Source organism: Zonotrichia albicollis, chromosome 8 (genome assembly GCF_047830755.1).
Source record: "Zonotrichia albicollis isolate bZonAlb1 chromosome 8, bZonAlb1.hap1, whole genome shotgun sequence".
In the NCBI taxonomy this organism is placed as follows: domain Eukaryota; kingdom Metazoa; phylum Chordata; class Aves; order Passeriformes; family Passerellidae; genus Zonotrichia; species Zonotrichia albicollis.
The window spans coordinates 38,608,541-38,621,304 of record NC_133826.1 but is presented as its reverse complement, the minus strand read 5'-3'; the positions used below and the strand labels follow the sequence as shown (position 1 = coordinate 38,621,304).

The window sequence follows — 12,764 nt, the reverse complement described above, 5'->3', positions numbered from 1 at the left end:
CTGGACCCCCAATCTCACAGGGCCCCCTTTAACCCTGGCACCCACATCCTTGGCCACCATCCCATGATCTGAAATCCCTGGAGGCCACGTTGTTCATAGACCCTCATCCCCTCGTCTGAGTCTACCTAACCCTTGGCACCCCCATTCCCCTGGGACCCCATCCCTGGCTCCCTACACAGCCTCAGCCTCCAAGTTCTGGCAACACCATGTCCCCACCATGTCCCACCATCACCCCCATGTCTCACAAGTTCCCCAACCTGCCCCCATCCTTTCCCCACCCTACCCCCACCAAGGGCCACCTACACGTGGGGACGGATGTGACATCGCTTCCTTCCCCTTCATCTGAAGAGCCGCCAGCCAGCGGAGCGGTGGCCACAGCAGTGAGTGACAGCCAGTGCACATTGCTGGGGACACCGGGATGGCCGGGAAGGTGGCGCTGCTCCTGTGGGGTGAGTGCCCCGGGCACGGGCCTGACACCCCAGGGATGGGCACTGGTGAGGCAGAGAATGGTGGGGAGGGGGCATAGGGGGGCTGCAGTGTCCCCTGAAGTCCCCAGTGCCAGGAGAGTCAATGCATGAGGTGACCAGGGTCGTGGAGTGGCTTTGGGGACAGGAGAGGGGGTTAAGGTGTTAAGGAACATGGGGACAATAACAGGGGGATGGAATTTAGCAAGGCATCATGGGACTGGCGAAGTTGTGAGGACATGGACAGGGTGCCAGGAGGGCCAGGACAGGAATTAGGGGAAAAGCACTGTGCAGATCGGCCCTGGGTACAGGGACTATGGGACTGGTGGGGGTGACCTGTGCCAGCATGGCATGGTCCTGGCATCCCCAATCCCACGGTGTCCACGGTGTCCCTGTGTCCTGCCTCAGCCTAAGGTGGCCCTGTAGCCCCAGTTCCTAAGAGGGTCTGTGCCACTCTGGTGTCCCCACAGGAGAAATCTGGGGATGATGCCAAAACCCAAGCTCTGGTGCTGCTGTACCTACAGAGCTACCCCCACTGAGCCCTTTTCCTTCTCCCTTCCAGCTCAGACCCTCGGCTTTGCTGGTGAGTCCTCAGGGGATGCCATGGCCCAACCCTGCTGTCCCCAGCCCCACACTGGTCCTGGCAGGCTGGTGTCCCCTGTCACCTGCAGGCACCGAGAACAACTGGATCGTTGTGGAGCCCCCCTGGATGCCAGTGGTGCTGTGGGACCGAGTGACACTGACCTGCCAGGGCTCAGGGACCTCCAGTGCCACCACCTGGTACAAGGATGGGCAGCGCTGGGGGCAGCAGGGACTTGACCGCCTCACTGTCACCGAGAACGGCACCTACACGTGTGACAGACCCGGCAGTGGGCTCAGCCCTCCTGTGAGAGTCTTAGACAGTAAGAGGGGTTTGGGTGTCCCCAGCCTGACACCTGTGGAGACCTCAAGGGCTCTGGGTGGGCTCTGCTCCATGGGTCACCTCCTGTGTGACCAGAGCCCAACCCCTGCATATGGGGACATCCCAGAGCATGCCAATGTGGAGGGGCCCCTGTATTGGAATTGGGGACCCTTAGTGTGCTGGCTGTGACCCACTAGGGGGGTCCCTATTGGGTGGTGCCTTCAGGACCCTCCAAGCCCTCCTGATGTGACAGGACCCACTTGTTCCCCAGACTGTCTGGTGCTGCAGGTGCCGGCAAGGCCACTGCTAGAGGGGGACAGGGTGACACTGCGCTGCCGGGACTGGCAGAACAACTTGGTCACCTGGGTGTCCTTTTACCATGAGGAGAAGCATCTGGTGGAGCTCCGAAATGGGACAGAGCTGACCCTGTTCCCTTTGAAGCTGCACCACTGTGGGTGCTACCGCTGCAAGGGTTTGCTGACAGACAGGCAGTGGGTGGTGTCTGCACCAGTGACAGTGACAGTGCACGGTGAGAACCCCACAGTTTCCACCCCTACACCCCCACAGCCCCTCCCCAAGGACTTGGGTTTGCTGTCCCCACTGCCTCCAATCTCCTGCCCTGAGCTGCTCCCTCTGCAGGTGCTGGAGGGTCCCCCTGAGCCATCCTTCAGCTCCCCCTGACTCTCAGCTGCCTCAGCACCCCCAGCCCCCTGTGGCCCCGAGCCCCCCTCCTGCACATGTTCTACTGGGACAGGCAGGTGGTGGGGGGCCCTCAGGGGTCCCTACAGCTGCTGGTGCCTGCCGTCGGCATCTCCCACTCGGGGAATTACAGCTGCCAGGTGTGCTCCAAGGGTGGGGCCATGCAGAAGAGCAGCACCTGGCTCTGCATCAGGGTGCGCAGTGAGTGCAGGGATGGGCATGGGGAGTCCCCACAGCCTCCTCAGGGTCCTCTGCCCTGGGCACCTCCATGTCTCCCAGACACTTTTCTTGGGTCCTTCCACCACACCCCTTGTCTCCTCACACATCCATGGCGTAACCCTGTCCCCAATATCCCCCATCACACTCATCCCCTCCCGACCCTATCCCCCCACACTGGCTGCCAGCCCCTCCCTGTGCCCTCAGCCCTGTCTGTGTCCCTGCAGTGCCCGTGGCCAATGCCACCATCACCCCCGTTCCTCTGGCACACCAGGTGCGTGCAGGTGACAACGTGACCCTGCGCTGCTCAGTGCAGGTGGGCTCTGCCCCTGTCACCTTCACCTGGCTGCACAACGGGCAGGAGGTGGCCTGGGGTCCCCTCCTGGAGCTCAGGGCCATCAATGTTGGACATTCAGGCACCTACCAGTGCGTGGCCACCAACCAACTGGGACATGATGGGCACCACATGTTCCAGGCACTCAGCCCAGAGCTGGCACTGATGGTGACAACATGGGGACACAGAGACACAGGTGGGGTCACACAGGGTCACCGGGGAGTGCAGGAAACCTGGGGTGATGAGTGATCCTGATGTGTCTCCCTCTGTTTCTTGCAGTGGCTGCAGGGGTCGGTGGCGCCCTTCTGTTCCTGCTTCTGCTCGTGGGTGTCATTGTGGCCTGGCACTGGTGGCACCGTGTGGGTCGGTGACAATGAGGGGACGGGGGTCTCAGGGAGCTGTAGAGGCCCCCAGAGTTGGGGAGAAATAGGGCAGCATCCACAGCCCCAGAATTGTGACCTTGCCCAGGGGTCTTGCAGGGTTTGGGGAGGTGCTGGAGTGTCCTGCAGGGATGTTGGGGTTTCTTTCAGGGGCCCTGGGGGCTTTTGGAGCATCTCTGTTCCTGCTGGGCTTTGGGTTCTTGATGCTAAGTCAGCCTGGGGGAACTGGAGAGGTTCATGAATTCTAAAGGGCTTCAGGGATGCTTGGGGATCCTGAGAGAAAATGAGGGTCCCAGGGGGGTACAGGGTGTCCTGAGAGGGGTCAGGGCCCTGGGACCCCACAGTCACCCCTCCCCTCTTTTATTTGCAGCTGCCAGGAAGCAACAAGAAAGGTGAGTGGGGCCTCCAGCCATGAGTCCCCTATTACTCCACCCCACAACTCTCCAGCCCCTTCCACACATTGTCTTTATTCCCATAGGGCTCCCCCAGATCCAACGCCCCCCCCCAGAGGAGGGGAAGGTTCCATACACCCACGGTGTGAGCAGCGAACAGGCACAGTGTGAGTACAGTGATGGGGGGGGACAGTGACACTTCACTCACATGTGTCAATCCCCACCTTGGTCCCTACAACTGGTGTTTTTTGCAGGGCCCTCCAATGTCACTGTCCCCCAGGATCCCCAGGAGACCTACGTGGAGCTGTGGGGATCCCACGGGCGACCATGGGAACCCAGTGACATCTATGGGAATGTGCTGTGACACTGGGGGAAACTGGGGGGCACTGGGGGTCCCCACCCATGGGCACCCACTCGTGTGTGTGCTGCCACTAAAAACTGCCCCTCTCCCTCCCTATGGAGGCACAAATATCCCAAAGGGCTGAGAGAAGAACAATTTCCTGAAACAGCAACCAGACAGAATACAACCAAAAGCAACAGCAACAAAGTTCAGAGTCCCAAGGGTTGGAAGGAGGAATCCTAGGAAGGTGGAGGAAACCTGCTGGGGAGTTTCCAGGGTTTGTTTGTTGAGGACAGGGCCCTGGACCTTCCTTGTTCTGATGGCCAAAGTGGTCTTCAAGAGGCTCTGGATTCTTGTGTTCCCTGTCCCGAACCCCTCCATTGCCCTGTTGCCCACACAATGATGTCCAAAGGCCCTGTGGGGATTCCAGAGCTTCCCCTTTTCCAGGCAGTCAGGATCAGGCCATGGCATTGGGTGGGGGAGTCAGCAACAGGAAAAGTTTGATGTCTGGAGACATTTTGAAACAGCTGTGAGTGGCAGGGGTGGGTCAGGCCTTGCTTTTGCTGAGACAGGGCCCCGCCTGTCCATCAGTCTGTCAGCCCTTGTACACTGGGGACAGTGTGATGCTCTGCCAAAGCCAGCTCCTGAGTGGCTGGGTGACCAGAAGTGCCAGCTGGGGAGAGGGCCTTTGGTGGCCCAACTGGCTTAAAAGGCAGAGCATGAGGTGGCCAAGTCCCTGAGCATGTGTCCTTAGGGAGTGTCTTTCCTATCCATGCTGAAACCCAGGAGTTTTTAAGTATCTTGGTATAGGGAGAAATATCTGCCAAGGAAAGTGGAAACTTTGCTACAATAAGAAGACCAATCGCTAAAAGCATTTTTATTTCAAAAATGATGCTGCATCCATGCAAAGGTGTAGGAAAAAGAAATAAACATTTTTTATGAGGAAATTTATAAAAAAAAGAACAGAATAAACAATACAAAACCAGAACATTTCCTTCTTCTCAGTGCTCTGTTCATCTTTGGTGCAGTTACAACTGCAGCCAGCAGGGGGCGCTGCAGGGAGCACTCCCGGCCAGCAGGGGGCTGGAGCACAAGGACAGCCTGGGATGGGAGCAGTGCCTTGAGACGGCAAAATGGGGCACAATTGGAGCTGATTGGGCCAATGCCTCTGTTCTGCTCTGGGTGCTGCAGACCCTTAAGGAGGCATTGTAATTAAGCCAGGGTCCTAAAGTTCAGCAGTGCTCCTAAAGCATCCCTGTTCACAAACACAGGGCTCCGCTGTCTCTCCTGGGGATTTTGGGCTACACAAAGCAGCACTGGATACAATTTGCAAGCCAGATGCTGCCAGCTCTGCCCACAAGGAGCTTTTTAGGCTGCCCGGAAGGTTTTTGCTGCTGCTGGGGATGATTCTGTACTTGTGCCATGTGGCCACTGCTTCCCACTGGTCGGCCAAGAAGGCCGAGCTGGAGCAGCGGCTGAGGCGGGAGTGGCTGGATAAGGTGGCCCACAGGAGCAGCACCTGGCCATGCAGGTGGAGCCGGAATGCCGGGAATTCCGCAGGGTGTTCAGGTGAGGCCCACGGGGCAGGGACATGTTGGGGCACCACTTGCCATTCCTGCTCCTCCGACATTTTGGGACACAGCAGTGACACCCATCGGCTCCCAAACTCCTCAGTGCTCGGGCACAGCCTCACAGGAGGTCCCAGGGTGATTCCGGTGCTCCTGGGCTCGTTCCCAACAAAGGGCAGCGCTCCGGGAGCAGTCGGCAAATCCTGAAGGAACCACCCAGGGCTGCTGGAGCCCGAGTGCTGCGGGCAAGGACGGCCTGAGGGAGCCGGGCCCCGCTCAGCCGGCGCTGCCCCAGGAACGTCTCATCCTGCAATAGCTCCGCAGCCTCTGCCGGTGCTGGCCCCGGGGCTGTCGGGGGGCGCGGCCGGAGGGGCCGGGGGGCAGCGGGTGGGAGGGGCCGGGATGGAGGGACCAGGACCCCACTGGGGAGCCCCGAGCGTGGAGGGAGCGAAATGGCGGAGGGGAGACCCCGGGACAGGGGGGAGCAGAGACCCTGCGGGGGGTCTGTGGAAAGGAGGGACCGCAATGGTGGTCCTGGAGCACCGGGAAGGGCCCAGCTGCCATCACGCTGCGAGTGCCGGGACAGTCACGGGGTGTCCGAATCGAATGTGACAGCGTGCCCGAAGCCACTGTCGCGATGTGTCGGGACTGAGCGTTGTCAGGGTAAGGCCCCCCCAGCTCCAGGAAGTGGAGGGGTACCCTGGAAGGGGTGCAGCAGGGGCAGGGCAGAGCCCTGTCTATTCTCTGTGCCCTGTGCAGGTGAGGAGGGCAGGGATGGAGCAGCTCTGGGGACACCTGGAATCGAGACAGGGTCCCTGCCCACAGCCCCACCGTGGCCGCAGGGTAAACCCTCTGCTCGACATTTCCATCCTTTTCTCTCTTGTCTCACAACTGATCCAGAACCCAAAAATACTTTCCAGGATGTTCTAAAGGGCTGCAGGTTTTAGACAGGAAGGAGGAGGAGGGTCCTGGTCGGATTGTTGAGCAGATGGATTTTGTGTTTGCAGGATTTTTGGGTCTCTCCCAGTCCTTTGCCTAGAAGGACAAAGTGATCAATTGCTGCATTTCTGGACTGGTTCCCCTACAGCTGCCTTTGTAGAGCGAGTTTCCAGTCAGTCCTGCTCTGAAAACCACCAAAGGCAGCCTCAGAGTCACTGCTTGGGCTCCCTTTGAGTTTTGTGCTTCTTGCAGGGCTGAGCAAACCACAGGCAGGCCTTTTTCCCTCACAGAATTCTCATCTTTGCCGTATGTGAAAAACATGTTCTCTCTCCTGTGAAAATTTATAAGTTTAAAAAAGGACAATAGGAGACAAGCACCATAGAGCAAAGGTTGTTACGGGTGGGTGCATCTTGGCACTCAGCCAAGAGCACACTGTTCTCTTCAGCTAAACCTCTTAGATACCTTTTCCCTTACATCAACCTGTTGCATATTCATATACACTTATGCATAGAAAAGCTTTTCCCCAAACTAATTTAAATTCCAAGAATTGTTTAGCATGGCTTATCCTTGGATCTGCCTTCTTAGAGCATTATTCCTTGGTTGTGCTTTTAGCCGTTTCTTATCATCATCTTAATTTCTGGGCCTGGGTCCACACTGTCTTCAGGCGGTGAGTGCTGATAGTTGGCATATCTGTAGCAGGTGTCCTCATCCTGTCTTCATCAGATGTTATCCCATCCAAGAAGGCATTTTAACACAAGCATTCTTATATCAGCTATTTCACAAAGCTTAATTAACAACAGAAATAAAAATTATATCTTTGTAACAAAGTTACTTTAACATTACAGACATAAATTCCATTTTAACATTTGTGAAAATCCAGTAATATATCCATGTATTTACAATACTTGGTGTGCTGGTTTGACCAGGAAGAAGTGGGAATTCTGGGATGCTGTGGTCAAACCAATGGGTGCTCGGATTTTGATATTGTCACCTGGTGTGGCCAGTGGGGTTTGGACACACCTCCGAGAACACACAGGGGTTAAAAGCAGAGCTTCGTCCATGTGAGTTTCTCTTGGGACTTCGAGGGAAGGAGGTCAGATCTCCTTCCCCTGTGCAGCCGCTGCTGCTGGGTGGGGGAGGGGCAGCCATGCGGTAGGCCTGGGCCTGGACAGAGATGGGGGGTGAGGAGGCCCTTGAGGATGGAAGGGTGGAGGAGCCCCAGGAGACATCGGGCAGCCATGCCCCCCCCCTCCCCCCCCAGGAGAGAAAGAGGGAGAGCTGGCCACCGAATGTGATAGCAACCGGCCAGGGAGGAGAAGGGGAGAGTGCAGCGAGAACGTGCGAGGCAGGGCAGTGTGGGAGTGCCGGAGCTCTGGGACAGGCAGAGACTGAAATTTTTAACCCTTTCCTTACACGATTGAGACCTTGCAAAAATGCTGATCCTCCTGGAGCTAAATAAGAAGAGAGATAAGAGATGAGATAACAAAGACTAGACCCGAGGGAAGTGGAAAAGACTGGCTGAGTGTAAGGAGAGATGACAGAGTGGCCTTTTGGCTAGACTTTTCTTGTGTAGCCATAGACTGAACCATTTTTATTCCTTTGACACAGAGACTGCATTTAGAGGGAGGCAGTGCCTCAGAACCCGGAGGGTTCAGTGTGGGTACCCCTAAGCCCCAGGGGGTGAAAAAAACTTGGGGTGCACAGATGTCCCGAAAGAGAGACTGTGCCTTTTTTTGGAGTAAGACAAGGCATCCTTAAAAGACAGCCCTAGAAGCAGCTCTGGTCCATGCACAGTGGTGAGAGCACTAGGCATGGAAAGAAGATGTCACAGATGGCAAAAGGACTTTCCGGGTGGTGCTGAGTGACATGGAAGCACACGAGGTTTTAGCGTGTTTCCAGGAGAAGCCTATGGTGCAAGAAGGACTCCTCTCCTCTCCTCTTCATGAACTGAGGATTGAATATTCTAAAGGGTGGTGCCGGACTGAGAGTTAGTGATTTGGGAGAAGGTATTGCATTAGGAAATTTGGTGGGGGGAGGAGGAAAGTGCTTTTGTAAGGTTTTCATTTTTTTTCCCCTTATAGCTTTTCCCCCTCTTTTTTTCTTGTTAACTCTTTTTTTCTTATTAACTTTAGTTAATAAAGTTTTCTTTATTTCTAAGCTGGAGCCTGCTTTGTTTATTCCTAGTCACATCTCACAGCAAACACTGGAGAGAAGGTATTCTCGTAAGAACACTAGCTTTGTGCCAAGCCTAAACCATGACACTTGGTGAGAGGGACAAAGTGATCAATTGCTGCATTTCCGGTCTGGTTGCATGACAGCTGGCCCTGCAGGGGGGCTTTCCAGTCAGCCCCGCTCTGAAAACCATCAAATGCCCTCAGTGAGCCACTGCCTGGGCTCCCTTTGGGTTTTGCACTTCTTGCAGGGCTGAGTAAACCACAGCCAGGCCTTTTTCCGCCACAGAATTCTCAGCTCTGCAGCAGCTCTAAAGCTGCCAGAATCAAAGCCAAGGGGGCAGGGGGGACCCTCAGGTGCTGGCTGCCACCTGGGGCTGGGCAGAGCAGGGCTGGGCAATGGCCATCCCTGTGCAGTGGGGCTGGGCCATGGCTGGGCCCCACCCTTGGATGGCCACTGGCTTCAAGGAGCAGGAGTTTGGGAGCTCCTTCCTGCCCGGGGCTCCATTCCCCAGCTGCTCTTGTTGGCTCAGATCCTGCAGGGGACGAGCAAGAATGGAGAAGTCTTGAAACACCAAGAGCTGCAATCCCCCAGGACAGGAGCCCCTTGTCCAGCACGTGTCCCCCCTGGGACAGGACCCCCCCAGGACAGAGCCCCCTGTATTTGCCCCCCCCGCCCCCAGGGCAGAACCCTCCTCCCATGTGCCACTCAGCACAAACGGCCTGTTCCTTTTGCTGCAGGAGAGAGAAAGTGTAGGCAGGGGACAGCTGCACTCCTGCATCCCCCACAGCCTCCCCAGCCCTCCCTGCAGCCACCTCACCCCTGCTTCCCCCATCCTGGGCTTCCCCCAACTCGTTCCCTGCTCAGGAGCTCCCCAGGATCATCAAGGCATGAACTGGGAGGTTGTGAAATTGAGGGATAAAAGGAAGGAAATGGAAATGAAGAACGGGAAATGCCCCTGGAGGTTGTGGTGGCAGAGACCCAGAGCACCTCTGAATCCCCTCTTGTTGCCCCCCCAAATCACGGGCAACCCAGCAGGCAGCACTAGCCCCTGAATCTTCCCAAAATCTGAGGCAGCCAGGGAAGGAGCTGTGACCCACATGCACATCCCGTCACTGTCCATCCCTGGCAAACTCATTCCCCTGAGAAACTGACCATGTGACCCCCATTCCTTCTGTCTCCCCTTCCCTGGGACCCGCATCCCAGGGCTGCCATTGCCCAGGAACTCCATGGCCCAGGACCCCATTCCCAAGGAACCCTTTCCCATTCATTCCATGCCCTGAAATCCCCATTACCCCAGGACCATAACTCTCCCAGGTCCCCCGATTCTCCCTGCACCAATCTCTGGCACAAAAATCCCCTGATGAGGGATTTATTACAATTTAAAATTGTAATTAAATTTATTACAATTTATTTATTGTAATAAATTTATTACAATTAAAATTTATTACAATTAAAATTTTTTTTAAATTTTTAATTTATTACAATTAAAAATTTATTACAATTAAAATTTTTTCTATATACCCTTTTAAAATTTTTAATCTACTTTACCTTTCTCCTAGTCTCATCTCAAAACAAAAATGAAATAAATACATTCTGATAAATGCACTAATAATTAACCAACACTAAACCCACCACATCAATTATTACATTACCTGAAATATCTCAAATTAGCAAACCAAAACCATGACACCAAATCCCTGAAGCCCACCTTCCCCTGGGACTCCCATCCCTGAGTCCCCCCAGCCCTGTGGACCCCCATTCCCATGGCACCCAACCCCCATGACTCCCCCTCCTCACGACCCCAACTGCCCATGGACCCATTCCCTGGACCCCCATTCCCTGGACCCCCATTCCCCTGGACACCCATCCCTGGTTCCCCAAACCCGCTGAGCCCCCCTGCTCCTGGGAAGTCCGTGTCCCACCTATCCAGAGACAGCCTTATCCCCAGCATGTCCCCACCCTGCCCACAGCCTGTCCCCAGCTTGTGGCCACCCTGTCCCCATCAGGTGCCACCTACACATGGGGGCGAGACGTGACATCGCTTCCTTCCCCTTCATCCGAAGAGCCGCCAGCCAGGGGACCGGTGGCCACAGCAGCAAGTGACAGCCAGTGCACATCATAGGTGGGGACACCGGGATGGCCGGGAAGGTGGCGCTGCTCCTGTGGGGTGAGTGCCCCGGGCACAGGCCGCACTGGTAGTACCCCGGGGATGGGCACTGGTGAGGCAGAGAGCAGTGGGTACTGGGACCAGGGGAGCTGCAGGGCTCCCTGAGGTTCCCAACGGCAGCAGAGCCAGAGCATGAAGTGACCGGGGTCATGGGGTGGCCGTGGGGACAGGAGAGGGTGAACAGGGCTGGAGGGATAGGAATGTGGGGAGAGGCATCCTGGGGCTGGGGCAGCTGTGGGGTCAGGGACACAAGGATGCAGGGATGCAGGGATGCAGGGACAGGGAGAAGAAGACAAGCACAATGTGGATGGGCCATGGAGACAGAGGCCATGGGGCTGTCAGGGGAGACCTGTGCTAGCACAGTGTCCTCTTTGAGACATCTGTGCCACACCAATTCCCTCAGGGGGACAGTTCAAGGGCAGCTCCTATGAACCATTCCCCTGTGCCTCTGTCCCCATGGTGCCACACTCACTGAGCCCTGTCCCTTCTCCCTTCCAGCCCAGACCCTCGACCCCGCTGGTGAGTCCTCAGGGGATGCCATGGCCCAACCCCGCTGTCCCCAGCCCCGCACTGGCCCTGGCAGACTGGTGTTCCCTGTCACCCACAGGTGCCCAGACCACCCAGCTCCTGGTGGAGCCCCCCTGGATGCCGGCGTGCTGTGGGACCAGGTGACACTGACCTGACAGGGCTCGGGGAACACTGGCGCCACCACCTGGTACAAGGATGGGCAGCGCTGGAGGCAGGAGAGACACAACCACCTCACTGTCACTGAGAAAGGCAACGTGTGAGAGACACATGTGAGAGACCTGGCACTGGGCTCAGCCCTCCTGTGAGAGTCCTGGATGGTGAGGGGGGTTTGAGTGTCCCATCCTAGCACCAGCATTGACCCCAGGGCTCTGGGTGGGCTCTGCTCCCTTGGTCACCTCCTGTGTGACCAGAGCCTATCCCCTACTCTGGGGGCATCCCAGAGCATCCCAGTGCTGGCAGACCCTGTTTGTGGATTTGGGGATCCCTGGTGTGCTGTGTGTGAGCCAATATGCAGTCGTGGTGGCATTGGGACCCGCCAGATCCCCGCGGTGTAACAGGACCCCCGTGTCCAGCAGCCCCATTGGTGCTGCAGGTGCTGGCACAGGCACTGCATGAGGGGGACACGGTGACACTGCACTGCCGGCGCTGGCAGGACAACCCGGTCAGCTCAGTGTCCTTCTACCACGAGGAGAAGAAACTGCAGGAGCTCCGTGATGGGACCGAGCTGTCCCTGTCCCCTCTGCAGCTGCAACACAGCGGCCACGACAGCTGCAGGGGCTGGGTGAAATCTACAGTATCACGGGGATGCGAGAAGTCAGCATCAGTGACAGTGACAGTGACAGTGCATGGTGAGCACTCTACAACTGTCACTCCAACCCCCCCACAGCCCCTCCCTAGTGACTCGGGTTCACAAATCTCCCTCCCCTCTCCTTTCCAGAGCTTTTCACAGTGCCAGTGCTGGAAGTTCATGCTGAGCCCACCAATGGGGCCCCCCTGACTCTCAGCTGCCTCAGCAACCCCAGCCCCCTTTGGCCCCGAACCCCCCCCCTGCACCTGTTCTACCAGGACGGGCAGGTGCTGGGGGGCCCGCAGGGATCCCCGCAGCTGCTGGTGCCCACCGTGAGGGTCTCCCACTCTGGGAATTACAGCTGCCAGGTGCGCTCCGATGGGGGGGGAGGGGGGGACCGTGCGGAAGAGCAGCGCCCAGCTCTGCATCACGGTGTGCTGTGAGTGCGGGGATGGGCACGGGGAGCCTCCACGCCCTGCTTGGGTCCCCTGCCTGGGTACCTCCATTACTGCCCCATTCCCCCCATCCCTCACTGGGTCCCTTCACCCATCTCTGAGTCAACCTCACCCCTCTCTGCTGTTTCCCCGCAGTCCCCAAGTCCCACCATACCCTCTCTGGGTCTCCATACCCACACTGGTGTCCTCCCATCTCCCACTTCATGTGTCCCCTCATTAAACCCCCCATCCTTCCTTGGGGTACCTATCCAAGCCCCCCCCCCGCAGCTCTGCACCTCCTCTCCTCTCCCTCACCGGGATCTCCCTGCTCCTCCCTGACCTCCCCCCACGTCCCTCAATGTCCCCTGGTGTCACCCCCTCCCGCAGGGGTTCTGCCCTAGGGGGTGTCCCTGTCAGCGCAGCCTTGTGCTGAGCTGCAC

The 12,764-nt window shown here is 57.2% G+C and overlaps 1 protein-coding gene across 4 annotated transcripts; it reads left to right on the top strand.

Moving 5' to 3' along the window:
* The first annotated feature begins 356 nt into the window (after positions 1-356).
* LOC141729902 (uncharacterized) lies at positions 357-4,706 on the top strand. 4 transcript variants are annotated; one of them, XM_074546560.1, is made up of 7 exons: positions 357-449; positions 1,027-1,047; positions 1,136-2,810; positions 2,894-2,937; positions 3,365-3,386; positions 3,473-3,553; positions 3,641-4,706. In XM_074546560.1, exons 3-7 carry the CDS (start codon positions 2,747-2,749, stop codon positions 3,748-3,750), a joined length of 321 nt encoding a protein of 106 aa, XP_074402661.1. In that variant the 5' UTR covers positions 357-449; positions 1,027-1,047; positions 1,136-2,746; the 3' UTR covers positions 3,751-4,706. The 4 variants fall into 4 exon arrangements, 2 of the variants coding, with proteins under 2 accessions (XP_074402661.1, XP_074402660.1); XM_074546559.1 differs by having other exon boundaries at positions 2,894-2,977; XR_012581467.1 differs by having other exon boundaries at positions 1,136-3,386.
* Positions 4,707-12,764: the final 8,058 nt, after the last annotated feature.

Coding starts and splice junctions, on each gene's coding strand:
- LOC141729902 (XM_074546559.1), top strand. CDS start 2,747: ATGTTCCAGGCACTCAGCCCAGAGCTGGCACTGATGGTGACAACATGG. Junction 3,387..3,472: donor GCCAGGAAGCAACAAGAAAG/GTGAGTGGGGCC, acceptor TTATTCCCATAG/GGCTCCCCCAGATCCAACGC. Junction 3,554..3,640: donor GAGCAGCGAACAGGCACAGT/GTGAGTACAGTG, acceptor TGTTTTTTGCAG/GGCCCTCCAATGTCACTGTC.